Source organism: Chionomys nivalis, chromosome 7, assembly GCF_950005125.1.
Source record: "Chionomys nivalis chromosome 7, mChiNiv1.1, whole genome shotgun sequence".
NCBI lineage: Eukaryota > Metazoa > Chordata > Mammalia > Rodentia > Cricetidae > Chionomys > Chionomys nivalis.
In genome coordinates, this window is record NC_080092.1 from 40,575,605 (window position 1) to 40,587,771 (window position 12,167).

At 42.5% G+C, this 12,167-nt stretch overlaps 1 protein-coding gene across 1 annotated transcript; it reads left to right on the forward strand.

Moving 5' to 3' along the window:
- Positions 1 to 5,267: 5,267 nt before the first annotated feature.
- On the forward strand, positions 5,268 to 6,233 carry LOC130878279 (olfactory receptor 2AK2-like). The gene has a single exon (XM_057776155.1). The coding sequence runs from the start codon at positions 5,313 to 5,315 to the stop codon at positions 6,231 to 6,233; it is 921 nt and encodes a 306-aa protein (XP_057632138.1). The 5' UTR covers positions 5,268 to 5,312.
- The last annotated feature ends 5,934 nt before the right edge of the window (positions 6,234 to 12,167 follow it).

A 12,167-nucleotide genomic window follows, 5' to 3' on the forward strand; every position in this document is an offset into this window, starting at 1 on the left:
TGTTGTTTTCTGGTGTGGGAAGCCCTTCTGTATAAGTGTTACTTTATTGGTTAATGAATAAATCTGTTTCAGCCAGTGGCTTAGCAGAAGTAGAGCTAGGCGGGAAAACTAAAATAAAGGCTGGGAGAAAGGAAGCAGAGTCAGAGAAAGGCCATGGATCCGCCAGAGGAGAAAGACATAAGCGGCCAGCAGTAACTTTGTTGGTAAGCCGCCAGCCTCATGGTAAAATATAAAATAATAGAAATGGGTTAATTTAAGAGATAAGAGTGAGCTAGAAATATGCATAAGCTAATAGGCCAAGCAGTGATTTAATTAATACAGATTCTGTGTGGTTATTTCGGGTCTGGGCAGCCAGGAATGAACAAGCAGCCTCCCACAACAGTTTTTCAAAGGTCTACATATTTCAGTTTGTTACTTGTGAGCAGCTGAGTCTCTCACATGGGCCTTTACACTTTCAATTGTGACTAATTCTAATTTGAACAAATATTTTGTGAATTGATTATTTTAAATGATTTCCTGAAATGAAATGCAGACACTAACTCTCATGAAACACATCTTTTGTACATGGTGTATTTAATTGTGGACCAGAGACTAATTTTCCCAGAAGGGCTGAGATGGAAACCCGGTGAGTTCCACCCTTCATTAGGTAGCCAGACCATTGAGACATTCAAAGCACCTGAGAGGATAAGAATAATGACAGCATTTTGTATAACTTCCACTTTCCACTGAAATTTTTAATGCCGGCTGAAGGTTTGTTTAGATAAGGCAAAAGCAATAATTTCTAAATTCATATGTTGAGATTAGAGGCTGGAGGATGTTAGCCGTTCCTCCTCAGAAGACACAGCTCAGGTGGATCTGTCCCTTGAAGCATGTCACTTTCCTTTTCTATGTCTCTTTTATGAAAATGATCACATGTATCTTCATTTCACTTAAAAGTTTCTTGAGGAAGACATGGCTGTGCTCTCTAGTACCCGTCTCTCAGTAGAGGCAGAGTGTCAGGAGCTCTTCTGTGTCTGACTTTGCAGTCTGTTTCCCTGTAACCGTCCCAGAGAAAAGGTTTATGTCCAAAAAAGTGGCTAGATTTACCATATTTATTATTGAATTAGTTTTTCTATAAAATGACACAGTCCATATCTAGACATCTGGAGAAAGAGCCCACCCACATCCACATTCCCCATGTTCAAGGCGCAGGTGGGTGGAGTGCAGAAAGTTGGTTCACACACGTTTCCTCACCTGTCAGAGAGCTGCATGGCCAGTGAAGTCCTGAGGTGAAGAAGAACTCGTGGAGCATTGTTGAGACACAACTAGCCCTGCCTGCTGCTGGTTCAGGTATGTCCGACAGGCATCGACCTGCACAGAACACTGCATCCTTTTCTTGTAGGCTCATGTTCTGATTTAGATTTATTCCAGGCTAGAAGCGTTTCCAGCCATTGATTTAAGAACACCTGTGTTGTTGAGGTATGTGCTGGAGTCACACAGTGCTCTGGAGTGCAGCCTCTCACAGTTGTGGGGACAAAGGCTGGGCTCAGTGTCCCAGCATGGGAGCACAGGTGTGGTCCTGCACTGAATTCTCTACCTGAGGGAGCAGGGCCAGCAGAGTCACATTCTGTCTTTGGGAAGAAAGCACACCTCTTTCTCGTTTTGACCTACTCAAGGGAAATAGCCACTTCTGAATCATGTTGAATTTCAGATGGCATGAATTTCAAGCCATTAACATCTGGAGGGGAGGGTTATGGATCCCTCCTGTTGTTGCTGCTGCTGCTGCTCCTGCTCCTGCTGCTATGGCTGTTTGTGGTAATGACTATGTTTCTTCTTTAAATATAAAGAAACCTGACTAGGTGATTTCCAATACACTGAAAAAAATCCTGCTCTCCTATATGATAAAAGGAAGAGAACAGCAAGTATGTCTTTTCCTTCTCCAAAGACTTTAGAACATCTGTTCTCAACCTGTGGGTCATGACACCAAAGACCCTCAGAAAACACAGATATTTATATTAAGATTCATATCATTAGCAAAACTATACTTATTATGTAGGAACTAAAATAATATCACGGTTGGGGCGGGGGTCACCACAAGATGAGGAAATGTGTAAATGGTCGAAGCCTTAGGGAGGTTGAGAACCTCTGCTTTAGAGCATGAAAGGGCTGCTGGGCTGAGTGTGAATAGCACTCCTGATGACCCAAGGTCAGAGCACACTTGGGCACTGTGGTGCAGGCCTCTGATCCCAGCACTCAAAAAGAACAGGCAAGAGGATGGCAGGTTCAAGACACATGAGGTTCAAAGATCAAGACTGAGTCCAGCCTGGGTTACAGGGCAGGACTCTGTGTCAGAAAACAATGTCTGATGCTGCAAAGCACTTGGCTAGGCTGTCCAGAGCTCTGAGTTAGAGCCCCAGTAACACATAAACACACACACAGAGAGAGAGAGAGAGAGAGAGAGAGAGAGAGAGAGAGAGAGAGAGAGAGAGAAACTAATATTCTTAACCTTGACAGACATCATGACTTCACCTATACCCAGGGTGACTCTCAGACACTGAGAGCAACAGGAGAATGTCATCACTATCAGTAGAGGAGCAACGTGAAAGCCAGGAAGAGTTGAGAATTTCTTTTCAGTGTGGGGAATTAGGAGGATGTGTGGGGTTAATTCCATAGCCGAGGGAGACACACAACACAGACCAGTAAGCGCCTCTGAGCTTTCTGGGATTGTTATTATTAGTTCATATCCATATTCATGTAGCATATTATTCTGCATTGTGAGCATCAGGCATTATAATTGTGCTCCTGGTCTAGGTTTTATATTGAAAATCTGTCACTAGTGCTCAGAGCTGAGCTGTGAGCAGGTTACATCGACTCATGACCTATGAAGCTCCTTTTCATTGTCCTGCTCAGTGCTCCTATTGTCCTCAGAGAGCGAGCTCCTTTGTATCACAGTCCTTTCTTCTGTTCTTAGAATTCCTGGCTCAGGAAATGTTGTCCACTGTTTACTGGAAATCTGAAACTGTTAGTCCCTAAGGTGTTCAATAATAAAAGCTAACTAATTTGTGAGCACTAAGAAAACGCATCCTAGTGCACAACTGACTGTATTCTCAACATTATTTTTTCCTGATATTTCAAGAGAATTGGTGATGATGATGATTCTTAGACAGGGTCTCACTCTGTAGAGCAGGCTGACCTGGAACTCATAGGGCTCTGCCTGCCTCTATCTTCTGAGTACTGGGATTAAAGATTTTTTTATTTAACTAACAGTGATGCATATTTATGTAAACCATTTTATAGCCTTCTATTTTCTTTTTCATGTATCACTTATTTACAACTTATATTCCAGATATTTAGGTATTTAAATTTCCTGTTACTAAAGATACACATGCGTGTGTATGTGTATCCTTAGTTTTATTTTTCAGCTTGTGCTTTTTTCAAGAACAAACACTAATACATGACAGTAGACATGGATATCATGATCATTTCAAATATTTGAAAAATGTTAACCATTTTCTTCCCACCAGTTTACAAACAACTTTCTTTATGTGTGCTTTTATTTATTGCTGGGATTTCATGCAATGTATTTCCACCTTTTTCTTTAACTTCCCCCAAACCCTCTCAGCTCTTTCTCCACCTGTGACTTGATTTTTCTTCCTGAATTTTCTTTGAGTTTTTACATCATGTTGTGATATTTGTAATCTTGAAGTTGAGGGTCCATTGCTAACAAAAACATTTGTTGCCATGGAGTCCGTGTGTGTTAGCTCCAAGAAGTGTTGTCTAGGGAATGTAACATATACGTTGTTCTTATTATAACAATATTAAAATAGAGCCTACATATCACTAGGTGTGTACTAGTAATGTGTATGTTGCTGTAAATGCAAAAGATGTCTGATGAATTTCTGCTACTTTAATAATTCTAACTCATACAGTCAGTTGATTTAATGTTTGCAAAACTATTTTTCACTTGTCAATTTTCTTTTTTTTAAAGATTTATTTATTTATTATTATGTATACAACATTCTGCCTCCATGTGTGCCTGCATGCCAGAAGAGGGCAAGAGAGCTCATTACAGATGGTTGTGAGCCACCATGTGGTTACTGGGAATTGAACTCAGGACCTCTGGAAGAGCAGGCAATGCTCTTAACCGCTGAGCCATCTCTCCAGCCCTCACTTTTCAATTTTCAAAACATTAAAACATTTCGGTCTTGTTGTAATCATTCCACTATCTTTGTCTCAGGAATGATTTCTCTCTGGCCAGATAGTCAAGGTCAAACAAATGCCAAGAAATGTAGAACCATTTTACCAGGTGATTAGAGCCAGTATTTACTAGGGCTTGAGTCCCCTGCAGATACGGAGAAGCCAGGCTCTGCATCAGCCCACAGCAAGAATTTCAGCTCTATAGTTTTAATTTAATAACCTTTGCATAGTACCTCAAAGAATAAAAGGTACTAAGACATACTGAATCAATTGATTTTATTTTATTTTACTTTATTTTATGTGTCTGAGTACTTGACACGCATGTATGTCTGTATTGCTACTTGTGTAGCTAACACCCATGGAGGCCAGAATAGAGTCTTAGATTCACCTGACACAGTTGTGAGCTGTCCTATATGTTCTGGGTCTTGAACTTGTGCCCTCTGAAAGATCAGGCATTGTTCTTCTCTGCTGAACTATCTTCGCAGTTCTGACAAATTGATTTCTTATGCCAACGTAATTTTTCTCCATGTTATTTACATGAATAAGTTAACTCTAGTTCATAAGGATTGCAAACATCTGTACAGATACAACAAAAATATTATTTCCTACTTATAATTAAAATAGAAATGTGGAATAAAGAATCATTCAAACATTCACTTTATTTGATCAACTCCACCATAGTTAATCAGCAACAAATGTGAGAAAATGTTTTCACTGCCAAACACCTATGTTCCAGGCCCTCATTATAAAGAATCTACAGAAAGAATACAATTTTTGAAAACAAACTAGATAAACAAATTAATTTGTTGTTTGCATGTTAATCTTGCAAACCTGAAAAGTCTTTGTTTCCATTTCCTCTTTGTATTTCACCAAGACTTTGAGAGGGAAGACTCTGCAGACTTCAATCATGGGAAATGAGCAGGAGTTGGGAAGGTGATCCCCTGATTTGATGCACACATTCTGCATTTTACAACATATGAAACCTTAATGCACAGTATAAAAGAGAGATTGCCCTAGAGCTATTCCAGAACAATCTATCTCATATGTTAACTGTCATTTGCTTTCTCCCCAAGGGCAGTCCTCATCAGACCATGTCCCTTCCCGATTGTGTCTGCTCTGATGGTTCAGTCTGAGCCATGGAAACAGGAAATCACAGCTGGGCGACAGACTTCATCTTGGTGGGTCTTTTCCAGTACGGCCAGATGGACGCTCTCCTCTTCACAGTCATCGCCATCCTCTTTGCAGTAGCTCTGCTAGGCAACATCACACTGGTCCTCCTCATCAGGCTGGACCAGAGACTCCACACCCCCATGTACTTCCTCCTCAGCCAGCTCTCCATCATCGACATGATGTACATCTCCACCACCGTGCCCAAGATGGCAGCGAACTTCCTGTCAGACACCAAGACTATTTCCTTTCTGGGCTGTGAGATCCAAGCCTTTGTGTTTCTGAGCTTGGGTGGCTCTGAAGCCCTGCTGCTGGGCTTCATGTCCTATGACAGGTACATAGCCATCTGCCGGCCCCTGCACTACCCTGTGCTCATGAGCAGGAAGATCTGCTGCTCCATGGTCTCCTGTGCCTGGAGCAGCAGCTCCATCAATGCTTTAGTTCACGTGCTGTATGCATTTCAACTTCCATTCTGTGGATCTCGGATTGTTAACCACTTCTTCTGTGAGGTTCCATCTCTCCTGCCATTGGTGTGTGAAGACACATCCCAATATGAGCACACAATCCTCATGAGTGGCCTTGTCATTCTGCTGCTCCCCTTCCTGGCCATTCTAGCTTCCTATGCTCGTGTGTTGGTGGTTGTGTTCCAGATGCGCTCAGGGAAAGGGCAGAGTAGAGCCCTGTCCACCTGCTCCTCCCACCTGACTGTGGCCAGCATGTTCTATGTTACCACTCTCTCCACCTACACCCAACCTCATTCCCTGCATTCTCCTTCAAGGGACAAGGTACTGGCTGTGCTTTACTCAATTGTCACTCCTGTTCTCAACCCCTTTATCTACAGCCTGCGTAACAAGGAAGTCATGGGGGCCCTAAGGAGACAGATGGGTTGATGGATGTTGGGGCTAATAATCTGGTTTTGCAATGCCTGCTGGACTGAATATTCCAAAGCTGGTAATGAAAAGAGTCTATGTGGGTGTAAAGATCGGTGTTTGTTTATAAGGGCAACAGAGAGACTGTATTCTCATCAAGCTTCTATATCTACAGAAGCCACAGTGCAGAATTTTGCCCTCTCAGTGGTACCATGGTGCTGATGTTTTGAAAAGTCTTATCTGGTATCTTGAAATACAATCTATAGGAAATAGTGTCTACCTAAACTTTCAATATAGCAGTAATTTATATAGTGTCTTAAGTCTGATACAGAGAATATCGTGGCACCTGCTTACTCCACTACTCCCTCTATCAGGGGATCTTTCATATGTGAATATTTCTTCAAGGGCCTCCAGCAAAACAAAGAATCAGATCAAGACTATGTGGGCAAAACTAAAATAGAGGCCAATTCTGTAATTAAGAAGGAACTAAGCCGGGCGGTAGTGGCGCATGCCTTTAATCCCAGCACTCGGGAGGCAGAGGCAGAGGCAGGTGGATCTCTGTGAGTTCGAGACCAGCCTGGTCTACAAGAGCTAGTTCCAGGACAGGCTCCAAAACCACAGAGAAACCCTGTCTCGAAAAAAAAAAAAAAAAAAAAAAACGAGAGGCCAAGGAGAATGGCACAGGAACTTTCATCTGGCGATGGATCGAGAGAGAGACAGAGACCCAATTTGGATCAACCGTCTGAGCTCTTAAGGTCCAAATGAGGAGCAGAAGGAGGGAGAACATGAGCAAGGAAATCAGGACCACGAGGCATGCACCCACCCACAGTGACAGTGGAACTGATCTATTGGGAGCTCTCCAAGGCCAGCTGGACTGGGACTGAATAAGCATGGGTTGAAACTGGACTCTCTGAACAAGGCGGACAATGAAGGCTGATGAGAAGCCAAAGACAATGGCACTAGGTTTCGATCCTAATACATGAACTGGCTTTGTGGGAGCGTAGCCTGTTTGGATGCTCACCTTCCTGGACCTAGATAGAAGTGGGAGGACCTTGGTCTTCCTGTAGAGCAGGGAATTTGGACTGCTCTTCAGTATCGAGAGGGAGGGGGAGTGGACTAGGGGGAGGAGAAGAGGAGTGGGGATAGGGGGAGGGGAGCGGGGGGAGGGGGCAATATGTGGGAGGAGGGGGAGGGAAATGGGAAACGGGGAGCAGTTGGAAATTTTAATTAAAAAAAGAATAAAAAAAGAAAAAAAAATTAAATGCTACATTTGAGAAAAAAAAATAAAAATAAATAAAAAAAAAAAAAAGAAGGAACTAGCTCAGAAGCATTAGGCTATGAGGGATGTGACCTTCCTAGGACAGTTACTCCAGCACTTGTAAAGAAAGCAGTCTTGGAGGCTTCCTTTCTCCATCACAGTTCTCATTGTGTTCATATTCTCAGCCTTGTGTGATGTGGAAAGAAGGGACAAATTATACAAGGTACACTGCAGAGATTGTATTAGACCAAAACAAAGCTGCGAGGATATAAGGACGTACTGGTAAGACCCTACAGGGGCAGGGATGAAGCCAGTGGTGCTCGGCTCACCACAGAACCCAGTGGCTACTCTTTTCCAGCCAAAGGAGGTGTGAGTCACTGAGCATGCTCAGTTACAGAAACCCTGAGGGCTCCCGGGCCTCAGCTCCCTACTGGATTTTCAGCACCGCCTGTGTCGCCGTATATAGTTCGGCTCCCAGCACCAATGTTGTGTGGCTCACGGCTCCCTGTAACTTCAGTCCCAGGGGATCTTACACCCGCTTCTGGCCTCCCAGGGCACTACATTCATGCACATGCATGCACACACATGCGCATGCAAACACACTTTCGCGTGCACACATGCACACATACACACACTAAAATATTTTTTAACAAACCCTAAAAATAGGTACAGGCTATTATTTTACCTAATCCTGAGCAGAGTTAATCTGATATTTAAAGGCATTTAGAGGGCCAGTTTTCATCTGTGAATTAAATCAGAGGTATGTCTATTCAAGATGAAGAATCATTCAAACTCTGTGTCTTCATGGAATATACTGCAACTGAAGAAAAATTCTTCTGTATTAAAGATTAGAAAACTAGACTACTAATCTTCAGCTTTTAAAAATATGCATTGGTAGATGACTTATGTTACTTTGGCAATGTAAGGCTTCCTGTTATTAAATCTGAAATACACAGAGATTTTTAAGATGGGCCTTAGGAACTAGGACTCAGGAATTTCAACTGGGAGTGGAGATAGGCTGCTTCAGGGGCCTTGAGGCAGGAGAAGAGCTCCTTTTCCAGGACAGAGACTATCTCCTTACAAATGGGTCTTGGCTTAATTTTGTAAATTTATTGTGTGTGTGTGTGTGTGTGTGTGTGTGTGTGTGTGTGTGTGTGAACACGGGTATGCACATGCCACAGAGCACTAATGGAGATCAAAGACAGCTTTAAGTGGCTGTTCTGGGTTCTGGGGAACTGAACTCAAATCCATGCAGCAAGCTCTTTCCCCTGCGGAGCTGTCTCTCTGGCCCCGTCCTGACTACTGCTTCATTTCTTTCCTAAACGAGGCTCTATTCTAGGAGCAAGGCAGAAAGGACTGAAAATTTCCTTCTCTCTTGCTTTGTGCAGAACCAGAAATAAATTCTTTACTATTTTCTCTCTATTTTATGTCGCTTTCTCTTTTTGCCAGTGCGCACTGGAACCTGGCACCAGGCCTGACAACCAGAGCTTTTGAGCACAGGCTTGTCCCTTTAAGATACTGGTCATTCTGGTGTCCAGTTCTCACAGCCTAAAGAAATTGGGCTGCGCCCTCCTGAAGAGCTCCTTCTGGAACCTAGAGTTAAGGAGCTGTTCTGTGTTGTGGCTTTATATCTCTAATTTATGGTTCTCCCAAAACATGATTCCTCCATTCTCCGTTACATACAGTCTCCCAGATTAAATCATGTGATATAAAACTCCCTTCAGCTCCTGAAAAATTACAAAAAGTCAGATATTTCCTTTGTTTGGGCAACTTGTCTGAAGTTCCCTTCTCTGTCTCTGCCCCAATCTCTCTGTCTCACTCTTACTGCAAGCTATCTCTCTTCATGAAGTCCCTCTCTGGAAGAGATCCCCTCTTTCCTGCACGAGACACACTAGAGGTTTGCTTCAGTTCTGTCAGCATCTCTCAGATCAAGCAAGCTGATAAGACTAACCATCATGCTGCCACAGATGATCTTGTAGCAACCTCTTCTATCTGGGTAGATAGAGTAAAAGTTCCCCAGGATACAATCAAGGATTGAAACTGCTTGGCTACAGAGAAGAAAAAAAAATCTATTTAATAGAGACAGCTTGTGCTTCTAAAAATAGTCTTAATATCTTTTTAATTAATTAAATTTAATTAATTAATCTTGCATTCTGGCCTCAGTTTCCCATCTCTTCTTTCCTTTCAGTCCCTCCCCCACTCCTCCTCTGTCCCCATCTTCTAATTCACTTCTCCTCCATTTCTGTTCAGGAAAGGGGCAGACCTCCCACGAACGTCAACAAACCATGGCATGTCAAGCGGCAGTATGAGTAAGCACCTCCCCAGTATGAGGAGTAGGGTCCTGAAAGTCAGCGAAAGAGTCGGAGACAGCCCCTGCTCCCACTGTTAGGAGTCCACAAGAAGACCAAGCTACACAGCTGTGCCATATGTGTAGAACGCCTACATCAATCCCACGCAGGCTCCCTGGTTATCAGTTCCGTGTCGGTGAGCCCCTATGAACCCATGTGCGTTGATTCTCTGCCTTTTCTTGTCATGCCCCTGACCGCTCTGGATCCTTCAATCCTTTCTCCCCTTCTTCTGCAGTATTCCCCAAACAGGAGGATACACAACAGTGAGAAAGCAGGAGCTGGTGCTAGCGTGTGCTCCTATTCATATCACCACATGGGACAGTGGACTGCATCACCCAGTTGGAACACATGGAGCCACCAGATGGGCGAAAGATAAGGTCCAATATGGCACCTGGATTAGTTCATTTCCCAGTACACCTGTTGGCCAACCCACAAGCACCTGTAAATCAAGCTCCAGAGGCTCTGATGACCTCTGCTGGCCTCTGTTGACACTGCACTCACATGTGCAAGCACGTGCATCATCCCTGTCTAAAACATATATCACTGTCACACAAGTCTAAAAGGCTCTCTAGAACAAAGTAATGAAGAAATTGACCAGCTATTGGTAGGAAATGTGTTTAAAAGCCTCAGGATTTCATAAGAAACACAGTGTGAACAGCAAAAGTTTGAAGACAGATTTTTGTATCACTTGGCAACGATCCAAAGAAATTATAAGGAAATGTCCTACTTGTTCTTAGCATAACTGAACTCCATTACCTGTAGAAAGTAGCCAAAAAAGGTAATCAAAGAAATGAACTTGTTGAATGGATGTGTTTCATTATGCAGAGTTTGAAAAATTAAAATATAAGCACCATACAATAGATCCATATCCAGAATTTCAATGGGCAACTGCTTTAAATTCTGAAAAGGCTGATTCTATAATTACACATTCATTAGAAGTCATGGCCATTATGTGAATATTTATAACGATATTTTATTTACATTTTAATAAATAATGCTTGCCTAAAAATCAGAAGGACAAAGCTAACCCACTAGAGGTCAGGCAGTGTTGGCAAATGCCTTTAATTCCAGGATTTGAAAGACAGAGACAGATGGATCTTTGTGAATGCAAGGTCACCCTGGCCTACACAAGATCAATGCAGAAACAAATCCAGGTGGTGGCAGCTCATGACTTGGGAGTCATGCCTTTAATTTCAACACTAGAAAGAATATAAAAAGGGGGAGAGAGGCTTAGCCTGTGTAGTCTGCAGTCATCAAGGCTTGGTAGATATATGACTTCTCAAGTGGCTTGGTTGCTTTGATTTTTTTGGTTTTTGGATTGAACTCTGATATCTGTCTCTGGGTTCTCATTATTCATTCTACATTTGGTGCCCTATGTTTGGAGTAAAAATTCTAAAAAAAAAAAAAAAATGTTTGCCTGAAGCTTTTTAGCCACCAGCACAGGCCTGGGATGCATGTGGGGCTCCAGCCACACACTGCTAGGTTTTATTTCTCTCTCTCTCTCTCTCTCTCTCTCTCTCTCTCTCTCTCTCTCTCTCTCTCTCCTCTCCTCTCCTCTCTCCTCTCTCTCCCAAGGGTTGGAGGCTTTCATTGAAGCCCCTCCTCTCTCCACCTTGGGTTTCAGGCTTTCCCTGAACCTCTTTCTCTGACTCCTGTCAAGCTAGGTAGCTGCCTTGAAATCCAGGATTACAGTATTCTATGCAGCAGCAACCAGCCTCACATATTCATCAACATCCTTGGTAGATTTGATAAGACAATTGGGAATTCTTAAAGGGAGGAATCAGATAAAAGAGAGTTTTCTCACACATTTAAAAGGTTTCAATCACCATTGATATAGAAAACAAGATATTCAATGGGGGAAAACAGATTTAAACAATATGTATCCACATACCCAGCCTTACAAAAAGTACTAGAAGGAAAAACTCAACCCAAGGAAGCTAACAACACCAACAATAACACAGTCATCTGATAACCTTACACCAACACAACCCAAAGAAGGGAAACACACATACAGTACCACCAAAAAATAACCGGAGTTAACAACCACTGGTCATTGATATCGCTTAATATCAATGAAATCAATTCACATATAAAAAGACACAGGTTAAGAGAATGGATATGAAAATAAGATTCAGCATTCTGCTGTTCACAAGAAACACACCTCAACCTCAAAGACAGACACTACCTCAGAGTAAAGGGTTGGGAAAAGCTTTTCCAATAAAATGGACCTAAGAAACAAGTGGCTGTGGCTATCCTAATATCTAACAAAGTTGATTTCTAACTAAAATCAATCAGAAGAGATGGAGAAAGATACTTTATACTCAAAACAGGAACACTTTATCAAGATGA

Excerpts from the sequence above, each read along its gene's own strand:
- LOC130878279 (XM_057776155.1), top strand. The coding sequence starts at position 5,313 with ATGGAAACAGGAAATCACAGCTGGGCGACAGACTTCATCTTGGTGGGT.